General features: G+C 49.9%; 10 protein-coding genes across 10 annotated transcripts; 8 read left to right on the top strand and 2 right to left on the bottom strand.

Moving 5' to 3' along the window:
* Positions 1-25: 25 nt before the first annotated feature.
* Positions 26-799, top strand: EPUS_03025 (uncharacterized protein; the record flags this gene model as incomplete). Its single annotated transcript, XM_007802967.1, has 1 exon — positions 26-799. The coding sequence occupies one exon, from the start codon at positions 26-28 to the stop codon at positions 797-799; it is 774 nt and encodes a 257-aa protein (XP_007801158.1).
* A 1,472-nt stretch (positions 800-2,271) lies between these two features.
* Positions 2,272-3,957, top strand: EPUS_03024 (uncharacterized protein; the record flags this gene model as incomplete). Its single annotated transcript, XM_007802966.1, has 1 exon — positions 2,272-3,957. The coding sequence occupies one exon, from the start codon at positions 2,272-2,274 to the stop codon at positions 3,955-3,957; it is 1,686 nt and encodes a 561-aa protein (XP_007801157.1).
* Positions 3,958-4,987: 1,030 nt separating this feature from the next.
* EPUS_03023 (uncharacterized protein) lies at positions 4,988-5,737 on the bottom strand (the record flags this gene model as incomplete). The annotated part of the gene is made up of 1 exon (XM_007802965.1): positions 4,988-5,737. One exon carries the CDS (start codon positions 5,735-5,737, stop codon positions 4,988-4,990), a length of 750 nt encoding a protein of 249 aa, XP_007801156.1.
* Positions 5,738-6,086: 349 nt separating this feature from the next.
* On the top strand, positions 6,087-7,412 carry EPUS_03022 (uncharacterized protein; the record flags this gene model as incomplete). The annotated part of the gene is made up of 1 exon (XM_007802964.1): positions 6,087-7,412. One exon carries the CDS (start codon positions 6,087-6,089, stop codon positions 7,410-7,412), a length of 1,326 nt encoding a protein of 441 aa, XP_007801155.1.
* Positions 7,413-8,547: 1,135 nt separating this feature from the next.
* On the top strand, positions 8,548-9,999 carry EPUS_03021 (uncharacterized protein; the record flags this gene model as incomplete). The annotated part of the gene is made up of 1 exon (XM_007802963.1): positions 8,548-9,999. One exon carries the CDS (start codon positions 8,548-8,550, stop codon positions 9,997-9,999), a length of 1,452 nt encoding a protein of 483 aa, XP_007801154.1.
* Positions 10,000-10,348: 349 nt separating this feature from the next.
* Positions 10,349-14,593, top strand: EPUS_03020 (uncharacterized protein; the record flags this gene model as incomplete). Its single annotated transcript, XM_007802962.1, has 2 exons — positions 10,349-10,414; positions 10,487-14,593. 2 exons carry the CDS (start codon positions 10,349-10,351, stop codon positions 14,591-14,593), a joined length of 4,173 nt encoding a protein of 1,390 aa, XP_007801153.1.
* A 165-nt stretch (positions 14,594-14,758) lies between these two features.
* On the bottom strand, positions 14,759-15,280 carry EPUS_03019 (uncharacterized protein; the record flags this gene model as incomplete). The annotated part of the gene is made up of 1 exon (XM_007802961.1): positions 14,759-15,280. One exon carries the CDS (start codon positions 15,278-15,280, stop codon positions 14,759-14,761), a length of 522 nt encoding a protein of 173 aa, XP_007801152.1.
* Positions 15,281-15,496: 216 nt separating this feature from the next.
* EPUS_03018 (uncharacterized protein) lies at positions 15,497-16,389 on the top strand (the record flags this gene model as incomplete). Its single annotated transcript, XM_007802960.1, has 2 exons — positions 15,497-15,740; positions 15,806-16,389. The coding sequence occupies 2 exons, from the start codon at positions 15,497-15,499 to the stop codon at positions 16,387-16,389; spliced, it is 828 nt and encodes a 275-aa protein (XP_007801151.1).
* Positions 16,390-17,303: 914 nt separating this feature from the next.
* Positions 17,304-18,748, top strand: EPUS_03017 (Transcription initiation factor TFIID subunit 6; the record flags this gene model as incomplete). The annotated part of the gene is made up of 3 exons (XM_007802959.1): positions 17,304-17,676; positions 17,724-18,142; positions 18,191-18,748. 3 exons carry the CDS (start codon positions 17,304-17,306, stop codon positions 18,746-18,748), a joined length of 1,350 nt encoding a protein of 449 aa, XP_007801150.1.
* A 1,382-nt stretch (positions 18,749-20,130) lies between these two features.
* EPUS_03016 (uncharacterized protein) lies at positions 20,131-21,709 on the top strand (the record flags this gene model as incomplete). The annotated part of the gene is made up of 2 exons (XM_007802958.1): positions 20,131-20,251; positions 20,304-21,709. 2 exons carry the CDS (start codon positions 20,131-20,133, stop codon positions 21,707-21,709), a joined length of 1,527 nt encoding a protein of 508 aa, XP_007801149.1.
* Positions 21,710-22,009: the final 300 nt, after the last annotated feature.

Below are 22,009 nucleotides of genomic sequence, written 5' to 3'. Positions count from 1 at the left end.
CACCGTAATCGATCGTCAGGTAGCCATGCGTGATCACGTAGGCTACTTGGAGACAAAGAACAAGGCTCGCATGCATGTTTATGCACTTCCTGAGCAGCATCACCGACGAGTCAGCTCTGAATCGCCGGCACTATCGTTATGCAGAGCGCTCGGTGCCTCTACACCACCAAAACCTGGTCAGACCAGACGGCTGCGCCCTCCGCCTCTATTGAAGCCAAAGGTGAGGCTCAAGCTCGCGTCAGCCATGGCCTTGTCCTACCCTCAGCTGCAGTCTACTCCCTGGTCGCATTCTGGCTTGGACAAATCGGACATCATCTTCATGTGTTTGAATCGACCTGACGCTACGATCGATTTGACGGCCCCCCACATAAGTCAAAACTTTACCTCAAGAAGCGCTCCGAAGGCTTCTTCCACTTCTACAGCAGTCTCGGACTCGAGCACTGCATTGAGCATGGCTCTCGCCTTCATCAAGCAGTCGCGGGGTGAAGGCCTTTTCGCCCTTGGAAAGCTGCTCGTCGAGCTTGCCTTCAATTCTCCTCTTGAAAACCTGTTTGAAGACGAGGACAAAGACCACGGCAAGGTATTCGAATTCACAGAGTATCTTGCTGCGAAATGTCTCCTGTCAGAGATATACGAAGAGCATGGATACCTTTACGGAGAAGCTGTTCGGAGATGCATTGAAGGCGTTGACGTTCGTGAGAAAGCTGTCGAGAATCCAGATTTTCGGAGGGTGTTCTTGCGGGACATCTTTCAGCCCCTGCAAGATACAAGTACATTTTTCAACGGCAACCCTGGATGAAAGTAAAAGGAAGTAATAGTCCTCGCTTCCAAAATTTCTACAATGATGTACCAATCCTGAGATGACGCTCTGACTAAATCCGTGCTCATACCAATGTCCTTGACTCCCGCATTACAAGGTTGCTATGGCGCCTGCAGCACGATAAGCCATAAACATCCTCCTCGCCCATGGCAGTCGAAAGACGCAACAGCCATGTGACCTCGATCGAACAGCCTCCATTACCAACACCTAACTCAATACTTTCGCCACAGCGAAACTATGGCCTATACGACCGCCCAGCACCGGACCTACTTATCGACCACAACAACCGCAGGCCATCGCAGCTCGCCAGGCTCAAAGCGGCCCGAGCTCAGGCTCGGAACAGTCTTGCACAGCCATAGCTCAGGGCTACTTATTCATCGCTCAGGTTGCAGTCACCTGTGCTCAGATCTGAAGGTGGAAATGGACTTTGGAGAGGTCAAGATTCGGGGGTGAGTATCCTGAGAAATGTTGGTACATTCGTGCCGCTCAGTAGTGTATACTCCCTAAGGAATTTGTTGGTACTTTTGTGCCGCTTAATACGCTCAGGGATAAAATCAGGCATACGGAGTAATCAGAGCGAAATCAAACAAGCTCACCTCAGGAATAATCACGCTTATTCGAGTTAGCTCAGAGTAAGCTCAGTGTTGCTTAGAGGGGCCTAATTTCAGCCTTATTGAATAATCAGGTCAAGTCATTAGGGTGTACTCCGTAGTATTGATAGAACAAGTATTCTTAGACCAAAAATTGACTAGACTAGGCATTAAGAATACGTCTTAGTAAGTTTTGTATTTAAAGCTGGGTGAGGACTCCCGTCGTTTCGGCAGCAGATATCACCCTGTTCGTGGGGCGTTGTCACCGGTGGTGGGACTGTATAGTATAGCACGTGTCCACCTAGACATAGTCGAACCCATCCATCACCGCCTGTTGATAGCAAGCCTTGATCTTCCGGTAACCGGCGGTTTCTTGCAGACTCTCGGACGGATTGGTCATATCACTAAAGGAGACCTCGTGGTCGCCCCATGTATGCGAGACGATCGAATAGGGAGGGATATCTGCAGCCAGAAACCATTTGAGCTTGAGCGTCGAGGTATCGAGTAAAAGCATTTGTGAGACTGGGAAGATTTGTTTCTCTCCTGCGAAAAGGAGATGTTGAAGCAAATATCTGTGCGAAGAAGTTGTAACAGCACCAACTACTATAGGTTTTATACTAGTAATAGTTTACTGGCTCACTAGGCCCCCTTCTAGTTGGTCATTCAGGGGAAATATCTGGGCACCTCAAGTCAAGCTCCCAGCCACTGACCACCCTTGGTACCGATGACCCTTGGAACCGATGACCCTTGCAGCATGTGATGATGGTTCAGTCACCGTGAGTTCTTGTACCTCGTGCCTGTTCCCTCTCATCATTGTCGCGCTCTCTACTCCTTCGTTTCAACCCAAAAGTCGCTCTAGCAATGGTCCAAAAGACATCTTCTGGCTTCAGGGCCTCAATTGACGAGCCTGAGCCATTATCGCCATCTGAGAACTTTCGACGTCCGACACTACAATCACTTTCAATGCGAAGTACACAGATCGCCAGCGCTACTGTGACCCCCATTCCTGACCGTGCGTCATCAACCATCATGTCTCGAGATGCGTCGCCTATATCCTCTTCTCAGTCGTCGAATCGCCATGTACCAAGTCCGATCGCAGCGGAAACATATACGGAACCGTACCTGAAGTTCATGAGCCAAAACCCCACCGTATTCCATGCGGTGGACGCCTTCAGCACGCAGCTTGCTTCCTCCGGCTTCGAACATCTTTCAGAACGAGATCGGTGGACTACGAAGCTCAGGCCAGGTGGAAAGTACTATACTACACGAAACGGCAGTGCGCTCATAGCATTCGCTATTGGCAAGGAGTACAAGCTAGGAAACGGCGTGGGAATAGTCGCCGGACACGTCGATGCCTTGACCGCAAAGTTAAAGCCCATCCCGAAGCTGCAAACCAAGGCAGGGTATGTGCAGCTTGGTGTTGCGCCGTATGCGGGGGGGCTGAATGATACTTGGTGGGATCGAGATCTTGGAATTGGTGGGAGGGTCCTTGTAAAGGATTCAAAGACTGGGAAGATTGAGAAGAAACTGGTGAAGCTCGACTGGCCTATAGCACGCATACCGACGCTGGCACCACATTTCGGCATGGCAGCGGTGGGGCCTTTCAACAAAGAGACACAGATGGTCCCAATCATCGGTCTAGATAACTCAGATCTATCCGGTGTGGGAAACCACCCGCCACACGATTCCAAAATAAAAGCAGGCACTTTTGCCGCCACCCAACCCGAACGACTTGTGCGAGCCATCGCATCAGAAATGTCGATCGACGACTACAGCTCCATTATTAACTGGGAGCTAGAACTCTACGACACCCAACCAGCCCAACTCGGCGGGCTAGACAAAGAATTCATCTTCGCTGGCCGGGTCGACGACAAACTCTGCTGCTACTCTGCCATCGAAGCCCTCCTAGCCACCTCCTCAGACACATCCCCCGGCATCGTGAAAATGGTCGGCTGCTTCGACGACGAGGAGATAGGCAGTCTCCTCCGCCAGGGCGCCAAAAGCAACTTCATGGGCAGCATCATCGATCGCATCTGCGAGGGGATGCTCTACTATCAATCGAATGAGGCCTCGAACCGCGGCGGTGGCCCACAGTTTACCCCACAGCTCGGACCGAACCTCATCAACCAGACCCTCGCAAACTCCTTCCTCGTCTCCTCCGACGTCATCCACGCCGTAAACCCTAATTTCCTAGGCGCGTCCCTCGAGAACCACGCCCCCCGCCTCAACGTCGGTGTCGCCATCTCCGCCGACTCGAACGGCCACATGACGACCGATGCCGTCAGCACCGCGCTGCTGCAGCGCATCGCCGAGAATTGCGGCAGCGTGCTGCAGGTGTTCCAGATCAGGAATGATGTCCGGAGCGGTGGGACGATCGGACCTATGACGAGTAGCCAGCTCGGCATAAGGGCGGTGGATGCCGGCATCCCGCAGTTGAGTATGCATAGTATTAGGGCGACGACCGGGAGTTTGGATCCCGGGCTGGGGGTTCGGTTGTTCAAGGGGTTTTTCGATTGGTTTGAAGTGGTAGATAGCGAATTTAGATGATGAGCTGGGATGGATGGATAGATATAGGATATGTGGGAATAGATATGGGGGGGTCAGACGTGTGCTGGAAATATCAGGTATGATTGGGATTGCTCCCTTATGGATAGAATAAACCTGTGCTGAGCACTCGGTGACTAAATCACATCATGCATCCGTTCGGCCACCATCTTGCCTCAATATCTCGGACTGGTACAAGAATTGAAACTTGGGTTGAGGTCGAATGTTACTGCCAGAGACTAGGCGACCGGTATTAAATTGGTGCTCTGAAATAGGTTGCGAAGCCCACCCAACAGGTTCAGAACCACTACATGCAAGCCGGCGGGTCCACCACGAGATTATTTTCTCCGTTGCATGAACAAAAGTATCGTGTGGGTCCTACCGTGGTGTTACCAATAAACCAGCATTTTCCAATTGGCTCTGGAACCAAAAATGGCACAAAACTAAACACCCCCTGGTCCGCTTAACAATCGGGGCCGTTCTCTCTCAACGCTACTTTCGAGAGGCTGATCATGTGGTGCGAGACTTTGCAGCCATCCACCACTTTTGATAGTGCTTGAAAATGGGAAAGATGGAGAACAACTCTTTAGACCGGGAGTTAGATGTTCTTCGTAGACAAATGAGAGCTTGTGCTGCTCGTCAGTTGAAGTTGCGAAATGGCTTGTGAGAGCACTGCGGACGATTTGATTAGACAGCTGAATGATCGGAGGACGGAGGCAGTTCGGATAATGTGTGTCAAATCCGCTGGGTGGAGATGATCTGTATGATGGTGGTACTCGTAGGAATAAGGGGAAGGGGATGGCTTGGCGCTGAACTGGCCATTGGAGTCGAGCCCCTTCATTTTGCTTTGATCGGAACTTCCAGTTACCATCGTTAGTGATCCTGTAACTTGAGGTCCGCCAGCTGTTGGACATGCCGTGATTTGCTCGTCGAAATAATGCGGTAGCTTCCGAGGATTATCGAGTTTGCCACTTCAAGATGGATTCCCAGCTGGTGCAGACAAGAGCAGATACTGAATGCTTTGTAGCTGGACTCAACCAGTGTCATGCTCTGAAACATTCGTTGCTCTCACCACCCAGAGTGGATCCTTCATCCAAGCAGCTTCGACAACGGAGACAATCTCGATGTCTCGCCACCCGCTCCACCACAAATAGTCACCAACCATTTCCAGCCGCTCATCCTCGCTCGTCCTAAGCCATCGCCCCACGACTTTCGTTGGGAAGCATCGATTCGATATCACGAGGTGAACTTTCCCACCAACGTTGGTTTGCCGTCTAATACTAGCCAGGACCTCCACAGGCTTGCTAAGATAATCGATAGATACCACGCAAGTCGACGCATCCAGTTTCTTCTCGGAATTCTGCGGTTCTATCTCTGGAAGTCGTACATTAGGATCCTCGTTTAGATCCTGAATAGACCAAGCCTTGAACACTGGATTCTTGCTCATCTCAGCCTTATTCATGCCGGTGCCCAGGATCTCAAGCTCTCCTGATTTCCCGGCCGTTTCTACCTCGGACGGATAATGCGAAACCCAGCTGGAGCAGAAGTCGAGGATTCTTCCTTTCCTAGGGAGGATGTCTAAATAGTATCGTCGAAGGTTGTGGATGGCATTGTCATCGATATGTGTGACGAAACGTGGAACGCCATAGAAAGAGCTGTCGTTTCCTGGTTCCATGGGTGTCATGTCTGTAGCTGAATACGGGAAAGGTCCATTGGGATTGGATGGCTTGTACGGTCTGATGGACAAGGGTGTACTGGCAGTATCTCCCCGCCAAAGCCCCATCGCTGCGGCGAGGGACGATATTGAGCGTAGAGATGCAGCCCTGAACGGCCAACGAGACATCAAGGCATTCATTTATGTGCTTCAGAGGTATAAACCGCGGACTAAACCATCGAGAGAGGGTGTAAGAAGAACTTACTTTCAACTGAATGGATGACGCCTGCATTGTACCTGCCAAGGATGCATCTGGTCAGTATACATACATACTCTTACTAGTAGTACTAGTGGTATAGTATTAGTATGTAAGCTTAGATAAGATGATAGGACGAGATTCATGAAGTGCCCCACCAAAATTATTGTTCGTGATCGTGAATGTAGCATATTCTCTAAACAACGCCCAACCTTTCACAAAATGGCAGAAGTAATAGATCCCTTAGTGGCAAGACCTTCGGACTCGTCCAGCGCTACGCCAGCAGTGAAAGCGGCTTCCATTGACCCTCTATCAAAACCAGTCCACTCGATCATTCTCGACTCCTCCCCACTTCTATTCAATACACCTACACTTTCGACACTTCTTTCACAATGCCATGTCCTCGTCACCACCCAGTCCGTCATATCTGAGATCCGCGACCTTGACGCTCGATCACGTATCGACAACCTCTACCTCCCGTTCCTGCAGATAAAATCACCCAAACCAGAGAGTATAAGATTTGTGAAGGAGTTTGCGCGCAAGACAGGTGATGGCGCAGTATTAAGCGGAACAGATAATGAGATTTTGGCGCTCGCTTATGACTTAGAATGTGAAAGGAATGGAGGCGATTGGAGGCTGAGAAGGGTGCCGGGCCAGAAGATGGTGAATGGGAGTAAGCCCTTTGCACTTACTGAGCGGTCGAAGGAAGCAGGCAGCGGGAGCGACACCACTACTCAAGGCCACAATTTCCAGGATGTGACGGAGGAGTTGCAGGGAGTCAAGCTACAAGAGGTGATAGAGGAGCCACTGCAATCAAGCAAAGAAAGGGAAGCAAGCCTATCAACCAACGAGGCACTACAAGATGCAGAAGAGGACTCCACATCCTCAGAATCCGATTCGGGGGGTTGGATCACACCATCAAACATCAAGAAACACCAAGCCAAAGATTCAAGCTCACTCCCGTCCTCCAGAAAGGCAGAAACGAAGACTCTACAAGTGGCAACTATCACCGCTGATTTTGCAATGCAAAATGTTCTGCTGCAAATGAATCTTAATCTGCTGTCTCCGAAAACCTGCAAACGCATCAGTCAACTTAGACAGACTATTCTCCGCTGCCACGGCTGCTTCACTACCACGAAAGAGATGGATAAGCAATTCTGTCCAAGGTGCGGAAAACCAACATTGACCCGCGTTAGCTGTACGACAAATGACAAAGGCGAGGTCAAACTGCACTTGAAAGCCAACATGCAGTGGAACAACAGGGGGAATGTGTTCAGTATCCCTAAGCCTGTAAGTGGGAGGTCGAATCGGAAGTGGGCAGGTCCAAAAGATGGAGGCGGTAAAAGTGGTTGGGGAAGGGAGCTTGTGCTGGCGGAGGACCAGAAGGAGTATGTCAGAGCGATAGCTGGTGGTGGACGGCAGAATCATAGTGAGAAAGATCTCATGAACGAGGATTACTTGCCATCGATCCTAAGTGGGGAGAGAAACGGAGGAGGTAGGAGGATACGCATTGGAGGCGGAAGAAACATCAATGCGAGGAAGCGATAGCTTTGCGAAGTTGTTTCGAGTTAGCTGGCAGATACGAAAGCTCTCAGACTCCTGAGCGCCAATACGGGCAAGCAACTGGGTATCATCCCATTTTCATCCCTTTTATTCTACGCCTCGCTGTGATCACGCTACTTTCCTTCCTTTTTGACGTCTTCTGGACCTTGCTATTAGTAAACAGACATCTTAAGTGGGTGGTGGGGCGAGTCGTACGCTTTTGCTTTTGCGTGAGGAGCAGGCCATATCTCTTCTTTAGCGTTACTCGATGCCTCTGTCCATTATGTGAGCCTTCGTCGCGTCCACCACTTCAGACCACGCACCGAGTAGACATCGTCTGGAGAAAAACGACTAGGATGAGCCGAAATCGTCACGGTTCCATCTATATTCTATCAGTGCCAATGGTACAGAGAAGATTCAACATTGCCCACCAAGAACCTTCTTGAGAGTGTATTTTCGCTTGCCATCTTCTTCGACATACATCAAATGCATGCTGTCGAGTCAATCAGTGGTGAGACTAGCATTAAGCAGGATGCACCTTACATAGGCACGAGTGAAAGCAGACCTCACAGTACGTGCAACGTGGAGACTCGGGATCCGAAACCTGCAACCGCACAAATTGGGGAATGGGGAAAAGCTGCACAGACCACTTTTGGGTTGGAAATTCTTCGCAGAGGGACGAACAGCGAAAACAACTTCAACACCAACAGCTTCACCACCTACAAATGATGAGTCTGAATGAGCCTCTTATTCAAAAGAGCACGTCATGTTCCATCGAAACCTTTGATACACCATATCGTTGAAAACTCTGTAATCCAGTCTCGTCTGGATCTGCATCGTCCAGTAGGTTTTCACATGTGGTATGCCGTCTTCTATCTCGAATTTCAGTCATGTGCACAACGTACATGACACACTTTGTTTCTCTGATGACTCTTTTGTACGCCTAGATGTTTGCACTTTGATTTCAGCATCCATCTTTGTTGGCTCTTTGTATAGACTACAACGGTATCTGATAGACTTATGGATCTCCTCAATCTTTACTGGCAGCAAAGCTGAATTCGCAACTGATAAGCTTTGGCCAGGAAGCCGCCCTGGGCTGAGATCACATAGCATGATCATCAGGTAGAACACGGCAGGTATCATGGAACCCTCCGATTCTCTTGTTCCTCCAGACTTTTCCAATACCGAGGTGCCTAAATCAAAACCTCAGCGGCCACGGAGACCCAACTACAATCACATTCACAAAGACCTCTTACCGCTACAAGTCCATCCTTTACCTGTTCTCATACCTCACAATCCGCTATCCCTTCTCGCAATTGCACTATCATACCTCACGCAGATTATCTCTCCACCTCCGCAACAACCAATCTACAATGGATACTTTTCGTCAGCAACATCTTCCATTCATGTCACAGACCCTACCACGGCACGGAAGCTATGGGAGATGGGCTTCTTCGGCAAAGGGAGTCTGAGTCGCAGTGAACCTACATGGCTGGACAGTCAAAGTAAAAAAGGCAATACCAGTGAGGAAGTCACCAATAAACGGAGAGAAGAAAGGCGTCAGGCCAAGCTAGAAAGAGCCCAGAAGGAACAGGAGGCCATCGAGCAGAAGCTGAAAGAGGAGGCTCACATGAACGGCACTGGCCTAAAGGTCAACACGAGAGGGCTAAATGGAATTGTCAGTGTGATGGAATCGGCTTCGCCCACCTCAGAAGGTTCACTCAACAGCACCGGATCGATTCATAGCTACAACGAGTGGAAAGGACCGGTTGAAGCAAACGGCATTCTGACACCACCGCCAACCTCCACGTCGTCAGAAGCAAGCTTGATCAATAACTCTGTCACCAAGAAGCAGCTCAAAGTCAAAAGTGTCCGCTTTTCACCCACGATCGAAGCTCGAGAGTTCGATCTCACATCACCCATCATTTCTCCCATCAAAAGCCCTGGGCCCTTGCCACTCACCCAGCAAATGCCTACTTCAGTTCCGCTAACCGAGAATCAAGAGCACCTCCAGCTCTCTCACGAAGAAACCTTCTTTCTCGCATATGGCCTAGGCATGCTGGAAATATATGCAGACGACAGCGACATTGTGCTCCCAACATCGTCTCTCCTTGCTCTTTTTAGACGATATTCCTATTTTCCGCCTCGATCACTATCTATGCAAGCCGAGCCAGACGACCCTTTCATGCTTTCCTACGCGGTTTATCATCATTATCGGTCTCTTGGATGGGTTGTGCGCTCTGGGGTAAAATTCTCCGTTGATTACCTACTCTATCACCGAGGCCCCGTATTCTCACATGCTGAATTTGCGGTCATGATGTTACCGTCGTACAGTCACCCATATTGGTCTGGCACGGAGGAGCAGAGGAAAATAGTGCAAACAAAGACGGGCAAGACGTGGTGGTGGCTGCACTGTATGAACAGGGTGCAGAGTCAGGTTAAGAAAAACCTGGTCCTCTGCTACGTGGACGTTCCGCCCCCACTTGAAGAACATGAGAAGTATGTGCAGGATGATATTGGGAAGTTGTTTGCCAGGTACAATATTAGGGACGTGAGCGTCAAACGATGGATACCCAACCGGAGCCGGGATTGAGGGATGGCTGAATTGGTTATGCATGACACAGCGAAGAGTTTGGAGCAAACTTGATATCCTCAGCACATGTAAATGTAGTATAAAACAGTAACACGATTGATCTCATTTGATCATCCAAAATGTTCCTGGTTCCTTGTCCTGATCCAGGTACGGATTAGGGTTTCATTCTATACGTACTACGTAGTGACTTAGATGTGCCTCGGAACGAGCCGTTGATCGGCCATTGTGCAAGTTTCATTATTAAAGCGACGCGGCTGCTTGCACTAGAGATTGGGGTTTCACAGAGATATCTCATCAACACCAATATCTAAGGCAGTGAACTCGTGAAACGAGCGGTTTTGGATAAACCATGGAGACGCAGGACGAAAGTATAGATATTTCTAGCATCAAGCAGGCACTCCTAAACCCTGTCCTGGTAAGTGCTGATTCTTTCCGCGCCCGCAGCAGCACGTCCCCACGCTAATCACGTCAACTTCCCTGCACGTAGCCCGCGGCGCAGCACATATCACAACCGGACGCGCCAATCTCAGGGAATAAGCAGTTGTCCGCTATCCGACGTGTCTTTGAACAGGCGTTGGCTCGTGAAAGTGAAGGTGTCCGAAATGGCGATTCGTCTCAAACAAACCCCCAGCGTCCCGGACAACAGGTGACTCAAGGGTTTTCTCACCTTGCCAGCACTGTACCTGATTCACAGGACGTGCAACTAACAATCGATGTTGCGTCCTCTTTTGAACCTATTGCTCTTCCAGCAAACCCTCCGCCTTCCAACAAGGTCCTACCAAAGAAGATGACATCGCAAAGCAGTCCCAATGATACGCAGGAGCTTTCGCCAACGTTTTATGCAAGGCTCATCAACAGTAACAAGATCAAGGGTGCACTGGAGCTTGCAGAAGCGGGACAATCTCAAGATGCTGATGATGCCGTTACACAACGCACCAACCATACAGGCGACCTTGGCCACATTGACCTTGGCTTAGGCGATAGCGACCGAGAAGATTATGAGGCTCAAGCTAGTGATCAGGAACTGGACTCAGAACCTATCGAGTTCTCTCCTACACAAGCAACGCAAAATCGGCTTTCCCAGTTCCCCGAGTCACAGCGATTCAAGACACCAGCTACTAATGGTAAAAAGCGCAATTTTCTCAGCGACGTGATCGAATCTCCAGCTCTGCCTCGCAATCCGTTCGCAACAGATGGCGGTAACAAAACACCCTTACATGCGCTGGGATTAAGTCAAGTGTTCGCAGGAACTCAAGCAGGCTCATCGCCAATTATAACTCGACACATCTCAGAGCCAACATCAGACCGTCCTTCACCTAATATCGAAGTACAAACAAGGCCAGCAACTGCTTCCCTGTCCTCGCCTCTACGACCTCGCTCCGAGCTCAAGAAGATTGCTTCTGAACCTCAATCTCGGTATGTGTCAATCAAGCAATCTCAGGCGGAAAGAGAAAGGCTGGCAGCTTTGCGACAGCAATCGCCTGATGGCAGTATATCAGGAGACCAGTCGGACGATAACTTCGATGAAGAGTCAAGCATTCTCAAACGTGCCCGCCTTCGCAGAGAAATAGATGAGAACGTGCGAGAAAGATTTGCGAGGTTCTCTTCCCCTACACGTCCGGGGTCAGCCGCCAAAGCAGGTGAGCAAGCAGCTAGACAAGCTAGAGCCCAGACTTCGTCACCCATTCTACGGCATGGAAAGCGGGTTGAGTCTTCCCGGATGACAGGGAAAGAGACTGCGGTTATGCAAGGGCCGACGGCTGGTGATAGTGATGAAGAAACCGATGTCGACGAATCAGAGCAAGTTGTCATAGAGCACTCCAGCCAGCTGCCACATGAGAACGAGGATGAAAATAAGGAGAATATGCAGACCAAAGCACTCCAGATACCGGAGACTGTTATCAGACTAGACCAAGCCATCAACGGCTGTCAGGATGGACAAGATGTGAGTCCGACACTCAGGAGGTCGTTTGCGCAGCCAGCTGTGGAGCAGCTTCGCAGCTCGCAGACAATCAGAAAAGCCATTACGCATACGGATGGGATTAGTGTGTCGCCTACTGTCGCCGTAGCGAATTCTCAGCCGGATCAGCCTTGGTCAAGAAAGCTTCTCTCGGAGCTGGGGGATCCATTGAAGGGTCTTCCAGGCAACTCATTTGTCTCATCATCAGCCGCAGCAGCTGGTCAGATCGAGTCTTCGCCTCGCCATGATTGCGCTGAAGACCATAATGATCCATCTCAAGTCGTCCAAGAGAATGCAAATGGACAAACTCATCATGAAGAGGTCAATCAGTGCGGTGAACATGGATTGACGGACGAAGAGAAGAGTGCTAAAACTCTACTGGATGGTCATACAATGGCAAACTCCAGGACTGGTAGCAAACAACGCGCTGAGCTTCCTAACACCGTCCCTGAAACAATGTCGGCGCGTGGCTCGACCAGGAGTGGCGCGCAGGGCTCCTCCCATACCTCTATATCTGTCAACGGCAGCCGTGCAGAACAACTGTCGAGCAAATATGAAACTGCAAGAAGTCATTTATCCAGCAGCACACCTGTTTCTCGACCTCTGAACTCTCTGTTCTCAAGTCCCAGTGGCAGGAAAAGAAAGCGCCTTGGTGATATTGCTGCGCAACCTTCTCCGAAGAAAATGAGTGGTGAAGTGGATGTGGAAGAAGTTATGGCAGCAATGGATGATGCAGACTTTTACAATGCGGTTGAGGATGCGCCTGGAAGCTCTAGCCCAATTCCTCCAGGCAGGAATCTGAAGCGGCGCTGCTTGATGGGCAAGCAACAGACGTCGAGCCGTGCAACTACTGTTTCAGCAGACGCGACTCTCCCGTCAAGCCCCCCCACAGTAGATCTCCATAAAGCCAGCCACGATCTCAAGCAAACTCCCTCTGTTCCAAGCGTCAGAAGCCACCCCAGACCTGCAAAGCGGTCTGAAGCTGTCTGGGATGTACAGACATCACCACCGAAGTCAGCAGCGGCAAGATCTTTGAGAAACGCGGCTAAAAAACCAAGAGGATTGGCTAGGAATACCTCAAGGTCTGCGAAGTACCATGATAGTACGGTGGCCGAAACCGTACATGATGATTCGAACCAGGAGGCACACGTCACCCAACCTCCCACGACGCTTACAGAAAGTGCAACGAGCAATCAACAACCCAATCCTCCCACGATAGAGGTTATTGCACCGCATCAAGTCCTTGCGTCCTTCAATGGCAAACCCAGAGGCTACTATCCTGCAACCTGCATCGGCTCCACAGGACTCAAATCCGAGGGCACATTCCGGTATCAGATCCAGTGGGACGACTCTTCTCGCGATGATATCGATGAAGGTGGCATCCGCAGGCTTGATTTTCGGGTTGGTGATCAAGTAAAAGTCATTTCAGAAGGCTGGCCACGAGTGGCGTACACTATTCAGGGCTTCAAGGATCGAGTTGACAAGATCGATGGCGAGGTGACCGACATACGTGGTTATAGAACTCTTCTTTTGAAGCCTAAAAAGCGGAAGAGTCTGCCTGTTGGGGTATCGACAGAAAGCACGAAAGAAGCGCCTATGTCTGCCGTCTACCTTGACAGCAACATGTGGGGTCAGATGAAGGACAGAATATTCAACCTTGACGCTACCAATGGAAAGCCACCTTTGACGGTGCACGTTCCGCCACAGGACCCATCACATTCAGGTCTAGCAACACCATCCGAAGGACCGTCGACGCCCAGTACTCCGACCTCGCGGACGAGGCGGAGATCGGAGTTCCCTCTGCAGCGGGCAAATAGTTCCGTTTCATTCCCAGACCCACCTGCAGCGACAGGCATTTTCTCTAATATGGCTTTTGCTATCTCATACGACAATGTTTCACGCAAAAAGTCACTTACTAAGGCGATTTTGGTGAATGGTGGTGCACTCCTTGGTGAGGATTTCCAGGAGATGTTCGACAACCAACTGACTCCGACATCTCCTTCTGTAAGGATGCATGAAACAGGGACGCTTGCACTCAATGCTCGCTTCTTGAATAAGGGCTTCGTAGCTCTAATTGCAGACCGTCACTCAAGAAAGCCGAAGTACATGCAAGCTCTTGCTTTGGGAATTGGATCTTTAAGCGGCAGGTGGATCGAAGCTTGCGTTGCAGCCAATACGATCTTGGACTGGCAGCCTTACCTTCTCTCTGCAGGAGAGAGTCTAGAGCTTGAAGGCGCTGTCCGCTCTCGAGTCTTACCGCAGGTCGACGCCAACACCGCAACGCTGAAAGACATGATCTCGAAGAGGCCAAACTTGCTCCAAGGGGAAGCTGCCATTGTCGTCAAGGGTCGAGGTAAAGCAGAAGAGAAGAGAAAACCCTATATCTTCCTCACCAAGGCGGCAGGCGCGGGTAGGTTAGAAACGTGCGTTGACATCAAAAGTGCAAAAGTATTGCTGGATGAAGATGCGGAAAATAGTGTTCGATGGGTCTGTGTGGATGACAAAGAGCTGGGAAAAGCCGAGACCGCTTTGCTGCCAAAGGGCAAGGAAAAAAGGAGCAAGGAATTGCGAATAGTTGGGAATGAGTTCATCTGCCAAAGCCTGATCCTGGGACGGCTGTGGGATTCCTCATAATCCACCCAGTCCCTGGATATGACGTTGTCTGGCAAGCGTTGGAATTTCTTGTATGACAACAGCCAAGGCGGGAAAGTCACTTTGGACACTGTAGCATGCGAGCGAAAGAGATACCCCTTGAACTTGTTGCATTCATTCCCCATTGTTGTTCTTGTTTTCATGTGTCTACAGTAGCCCCTTCCTAGCTAATTCGATCTTTCGAGCCGTCTCTCCAGCTTTGTAGCCACCTTTGCTGGCGCAGATTGCTATTCCATCACCCAATTCAACCTTGTCTTCTACTGAGGGGTAGGCGCAGGGGCAGTGGTGTGGGAAGTGCACGCAGGCTAGGGTGCCAGGGCAGAGATAGTGCGTGCAGTGGGCTATATTTCTGTGAGAATGTAGTCCGGAATCGGAACGGTAGAGATGAGGAGCAAGAAAGGGCGTGGTTTTGCAGGAAAGGAGATGGGGAAGAGCGCAGATTGAGGGGCAAAGAAGGTGAGCGGTTAGTTGGATATATTTCGTACCATTCTCAACCACCTGCTGATACCAGCCTGAATCGGACGCGACGTTCTGCTTCTCCTGGGGTTGTTGTTGCTGGCCTTCGAAGAAGTTGTTGAAGAATTGGAATTGGGCGGCTGTGAGGGAGGGGAGGATTAGGAGGATGATGGGGGCGAGGAGGATGGACGGGAGGGCCTTTCGTAGAATCATCTTCGCGTCTGTGTTCCGATGGCGAGAAGAGTAGGTTAAGAAGTGAGTAGCTTGGAGTAAAATTGTTCTTGTTGCTGGTGGTTGACACAGTGTCGAGGACTCGATGTGCTCCGGCTCGATCAGGCTAGCGCTGTTTGCGGAGTTTGAAACTCAAGCTCTACGTAGTATCACACACGTCCTGCAATCGTTTCTCACACCTGGTCAATCACATGCATCATGTTGCAACCACGGATATGTCGTCCGTCGCGGACAATCGAATACTCACTTGGCTTGCTTACTACATCGTTGGCAGCATGGACATGCACATCTACCATACCAACCGCCACTTTCATTCGACATGCCTCCCACGCAACTCAGGGTCGAGCAAATGGTCCTAAAGATAGTGCTGGTAGAAGGTTGGGAGCAAAGAAGACGGACTCGGAATACGTGGTACCCGGAAACATCATCTTCAAGCAGAGAGGTAAGCTTCACAGCCTTGCCCTTGCCTGGTTGGCCAGCTATGGGATCCAAAATAACCATTCCCAGGCACGAAATGGTTCCCGGGCGAGAACGTTGGTATAGGCAAGGATCACACTATTTACGCTACAGTCGCTGGCTATGTTCGCTATTATCAAGATCCCCTTCGCCATCCGAAACGTCGTTTCATCGGAGTCGCGCTTGAACGCGATGGGCCTGGCTCTGTCCTGCCCACCCCTCCGAACGCAGCAACACGACGGAGACTGGGGATGTATGTTGCGCCAATATCACACCCTCCCGGTGCAGACGCTGCTCTATGGTTAGAAAGCCATCTTAGCGTGAACAGCAAGACCGCGACATCCACAAATCAACCCTCAGGAATTGGCGGAATGGGCTTAAGTGTACCGCCTCCACCAGTATCAGCAAGGCCAAAGTACGCTCAGAACTGGGAAAGTAATTGGAGTATTGGACGGACAGCGGAGCGGAAAGGGATCACAGTAAGGGAATTTGATCCAAAGGATAGATGGTTAGCGTGGAGAAAGAGGAGTCAGAAGAAGAAGAGGAAGGCAAAATTGAGGTCGGTCAGGGCGAGTCGAAAAGGCAAAGGTAACAAGAAGAAGGGCCCTCTGAAAGTAGCGCCGGTCGTGAGATGATCTTGAGGAGATTTACAATCGACCGAGCATTTCCTCTGAACAAGCTGTACCTCCCAGTCTTCAAAGGGTGACTGCTCCTCAACCATCAGGCCTTCTAGTTCTCAGATCCTACCACACATCACATACTTAATTAGTACAGAAACCCGTCATGCCACGCCAAGCCCCTCAACCCTGTCTCTATTCTCGAACCAGATACCGAGAGACTCACAGCCACGCTGAACACAGAACATAATATGTTAACCATCAGAGTGCATATGGTGGCACCGGGTAGCACTCCCCTGAGCCCACAGCAGTGGTAAAGGGTCCAAGTCAAAGATCGACCCCTATATATAGTGCGATGAAATCACCTTGCCGCTCGTGTTTCTTTGGGATTTCTTCATCTTACCCTGCTCTGCCGGCCTTGGTGGCTGTTTTTAGGTTTTCGGTTTTGCGGTATTTCTACGGAGTAGTTGGTTGTAAGAGAATGGAGGATGGAGGATTCAATTGTACTCTCTGGTTCTTACCCCAAGACATCACCATACATCTTCATAGTACGTACAAGACGCAAGACAAACCTTCTTGGCTTACTAGTCAGGTTCCTGCTGCAAGATTCCTTGACCATCATCACATTGTGTCACTAGGTTATGGCGTCTTTTTGAGACCTTGAGGAAGTACATACTGGCTTATGTAATGAGATGCAATGCCAAGAGTCCAGATTCACCATTCAGAGCCCGCCATCATTGTTGTATTTGAATAATCTCAACCTCCATAGTGAATGCGCGACCCTGCTATTGATGGTGGTCTGAGCTGAGTTGTTGGTCTACTCCCTTACCCTGCCATTCCCAATGGAGAACGACATCTAGCCCGCGAGATTAAGCAGGAAACCTCGCTCACAACCACATCTCTTATGCATTTTCCTACATGTGTCTGTGAAAATGGCGACAGCTTGGAATCCTGAGAACATAACAGACGTCGCAGAATCAGTCGGCATAAACCATCTCAAGCCGGAAGTTCGAAATGCCCTTTCACGCGACGTGGAATACCGGCTCGCGCAGGTGATCGAGGAGGCTCTCAAGTTCATGAAACATGCCAAACGAACAATACTCTGGTCGCAAGACATAGCGCAAGCTCTTCGAGTACTCGACGTTGAACCCCTGTATGGTTACGATTCTACTCGGCCACTGAGATATGGAGAGGCGTCGATTGGGCCTGGCCAGCCGCTATTCTACGTGGAGGACGAGGAGGTGGATTTTGAGAAGTTGATCAATGCTCCTTTACCCAAAGTTCCGAGGGAGATATCGCTTACTGGTTCGTCCCATAACCCTCTTCGAGCAGCTCTGTCTGACACCCTGTAGGTCATTGGCTTGCGCTGGAAGGTGTGCAACCATCGATACCTCAAAATCCTACCTCACTTGACTCCCGAAACCTCGAGCTCCTGCAAAAAGGACCGAATGCGAACCCGAATCTAGCTGCGATGAACAGTATTGAGAACACTACTACCAAACCACATGTCAAGCACATCCTGTCGCAGGAACTACAACTATACTTTGAGAAGGTTTGCAAAGCGGTATTGGACGAACAGCAGGATGAATACCGTTCAGCCGGATTGGCGAGTCTACAGAATGATCCTGGTCTGCATCAGCTGGTCCCTTATTTCGTGCAGTTCGTCGCAGAGAAAGTCACGCATAATCTGAAAGACCTATTCGTGCTGACACAGATGATGCACGTGACCGATGCGCTGGTCCGCAATCCACATCTGCATATTGAACCATACGTGTGTCATGATCCATCCGTGTCGATTCCTGCATTAACATTCTCATAGGTGGCCTCTATGGTCCCCTCCGTTCTTACCTGCCTCATCGGACGCACTCTTGGGAGCGGCATCGGCTCGTTAGACCACTTCGATCTTAGGGACTTAGCTGCCTCGCTTCTTGCGCACCTTTGTCGAAAATACTCAAAATCTTCCAAGACCTTGAAACCAAGACTAGCAAGATCGTGTCTGAAGAATTTTCTGGATCCGAAGAAACCTTTCGGCACTCATTATGGGGCCATCCTTGGTCTGAGTGCTGCTGGAGGACCGGATGCTGTCCGTGTTCTCATAGTGCCAAATCTGGAAGAGTATGAAACCCTGATCCGGGACGAGATAGCATCCAGTGGTACGCGACAGGCAGAGGCCGAGAAAGTCGTTGCTGCTATCCTCAACGTGCTCGGAACTCTGGTGGAGGATGGCATGCCCATGACGAATGGCCACACAGACGAAGGAGTGGCAGAGATCAGACGAAAGCTGATTGAGAATGTTGGTGACCTCATTGGCAGTAGGATTGCTGATTCAGGTCATATTCAACTGGCCAAGGAAGTCTTGGATTGTTTTAGGACCTAAGTTAGCGTTTGGCGTTAAGGCAAAAGAGAAAAGAGCAGAGGGAAGAGCAATTATTTTCCAGGCGTTCTACAAAAACGATACCCAAATGTATGGTGCAATCTACAATACTTACAACTTCTGGGGTGCAGGATGATCTTAAGAGCACGCAGAAACATATTACGTACTATGCTATCTCCCCGCAGTGATGATTGCTCAAGAGTGCAGGGTTCTGATGTGTGGGGACCAAAATTCTATCCCTAGTTATTATGGTTGGCGGCTGGGCCTCGCCCCCCTTGCTGTACTACCGCCCATGTACTATTGTTAGCTCAGCACTAGTTATTTTACTCGAAAACGGCTACTGTACTCCTACAAGACAGCTTATTCCAGATTAGGTTAAAGGTAAATCTTCCCCCCACGAGTAAATCCCACGCGCAAATCCCACGCACGCATCATCCCAATTGTGGCGGACGTAAACTTACTTGTCCGAATTCAATTTATTGTGAGGCAACTGTGGAAAACGAAGGTCTTCTTATTTCAAACTAAAGCAGAGGAGTCCTTGCCCTCATCACAACATTTTCATCACAGACGAAATTTCGTGGCCCGAAGAAGCATCCAGAACCATTCTCCATCTGCACGAGACGTCGCCTACCCACTATTCGAAATTTTCGCCTTTGTACACCGCACTTCCAAGCACTATTAATTCTTCTCCACCCGTGCTGAAGAGAAAGTTAGCGGTTGCTTCGAAGTAGCAAATATACATGTTTTACCACGCACTGCTCATCGTCTGATCAGATTCGGATGTCTAACTGTTCTCTATGAGCCCTGCGGATTTGCTACGATTCCTCTCCAAGCCTGCGAAGTGAGTCATGCCTTGTTGGCTAACAGACTCTCTTGAGCTCATGAAAGACCTTCTTGTTCTAGTCGTGTCCTTCTGCTTGCAACAATTACAGCAAGACCGTGCTGATTGTTTGATCGCAGACCCAGATAACACCAGCCACGGGATTCTTCAAGAACTCATCCCTCAATATCATAACTTTTTAAAGCAGATCACCTCTTCTGCTGGACCCGATACTCCTCACAGTATCGGTATCTGTCAGAGCGAGGACCAAAACATCGCCACAATTCCCTTCCTCAAGGAACTTTTTATCCTCCTCTCCGCCCGACCTCCATAACGACCTCCAGGTCCATCCCCAATACCCAAGAAGACTGCTGGCAAAAGCCAGCCTCCAAGTTCACCACAGATAGTGGGCCTACTCTCCTCAGGCGGACACCGCATTGTTCGCCTGGGTGGCAGATAGTGCTTCCACTGAATTATAGACCAGTTGGCTTTCAGCGGACCCAAGAAACCAGGAGATACGCTCGAGTGACGCGGCAAACATCGTTCAAGTCTTTTGTGCTTGGATATGGTAAATCCTGGGATTCCCAAGAATTGCACCATTTCGCCGTCCTCATTCACCGAGACGCCGTCTCTGACCATCAACCATGAAGCAGCGTTAGATCTTGATTCTAGCAATGCATTTGAAGGTAAGATATCTCAAATTTGTCTTGTTCAGGTTCTATGCACTAACATTACTAGGACCCGAAAAGCTTCTTGAGGTTTGGTTCAGTCCGTCTCCTCACAATCTAGAGAATTGCTCCCAACCGGACGGTCTGAAGGCAGTCCCGGCTGAAATATGGAAGAGCATGCTTGATCTGGTCAATTGCAAAGTACTGTCCATCGTTGAGTCTGAAGGTATCGATGCTTATCTACTCTCCGAATCGAGCATGTTTGTATTTCCACACAAGCTTATCCTCAAGACCTGCGGAACGACGACACTACTATGCGGATTGCCACGCATTCTTGAAATTGCTTCCATTTTTGGTGGCTATGCAAGATCAACAGCTCCTCCAGCCAGGGGCATTGCCATCGCTGCAGCTCCTTATCGGGTATTCTACAGTCGCAAGAACTTTCTTTTCCCAGACCGTCAACATGGGCCCCACCGCAGTTGGAGAGATGAGGTCACATCACTGGACAAGCTCTTTCTCGGAGGCAGCGCTTATATGATCGGCAAGATGAATGGGGAGCATTGGTATCTCTATCTAACAGAACCAAACACGATGTTGACCCCACCGGCAAGTCCGTGCGCTTCAGACAGTCCGATGGAGACAGAGACGAGAGTCTTGAGCTTACCTACAGCGATTCGTGGTATCAAGCAAAGGAGTATGTGCGAGGCAGAAGACGAGACCTTAGAGGTATTGATGACTGATCTTGACGAGGAGAATGCTCAGCAGTTCTACCTTGAAAATGCGAGTGCGGTCGCAGAAAGTCAGTACAGAGGTACCCGTATTGCTTCAGACGATTTGGTGGATGTATTCAGCAACACATCCTCCGAAAACGGAGAATTTGGGTCTGATGAAGAAACTTATCCGGAGGAGCTGACGACCGAAGGTCATGCCCTCGGTACCGTGGTGTCCGATTTTTGTGGCTTGTCCGATGTGTATCCGAAGAGCAAATACCCAGGTTCACGGATCGATGCGTATCTTTTCACGCCCTGTGGATTTTCAGCCAATGCTGTCGTGCCTGCACCAGGAGGTGAGACTGGGACCCACTATTTCACTGTCCACGTCACGCCCGAGCCGAACTGCTCTTATGCATCTTTTGAGACCAACGTTCCTGCTCTTCAAGAAGGACGTGACACCGCAGATATTGTCAGCAATGTGGTTGACATCTTTAAGCCTGGCCGCTTTAGTGTCACGCTTTTCGAAGCGAAAAGCAATTCTGAAGAGAAGGAGAACGATGCCACCGACATTGATGCGTTATTGGCGATCAAAGCACTAGAACGCAAGGCTCTTCGGCGTAGTGCCAGAATGGACGCTATCAAAGGTTATCGTCGGATCGATAGGATCGTACATGAATTGGATGGATATGATCTCGTCTTCAGGTACTATGAGCGTTATGATTGGAAAGGAGGGACACCACGGATTGGCGAGCGAGGTTTCTGACTACATGGTAGCGACGAAAAGGTCGATACAAAAACGCCAAAGCTGGAAGCAGAGGGGTTTCGCGCTGCTCGTTACCACCGGGCTCAACCGATGCCGAAACATCCCAAGCTGGGAGAATGTATTCCACGAATTTGTTTACCAACGATTACAGTGCATTGAGCTTATTGCTGGATGAACTTGTTTTCAGTGCAGAGAGCATACGTCATTTTGGTCACTCTGTCTCAATCATTTGGCCTCAGACAGTATTAGAGTAGCTGCTTTTGAGTGGGTTGGGGGGGAGAATAAATTGCTTGATTGTAA

Source organism: Endocarpon pusillum (assembly GCF_000464535.1).
Source record: "Endocarpon pusillum Z07020 unplaced genomic scaffold scaffold189, whole genome shotgun sequence".
NCBI lineage: Eukaryota > Fungi > Ascomycota > Eurotiomycetes > Verrucariales > Verrucariaceae > Endocarpon > Endocarpon pusillum.
The sequence above is the reverse complement of the archived record's forward strand: the minus strand, read 5'-3'. Positions and strand labels throughout refer to the sequence as shown.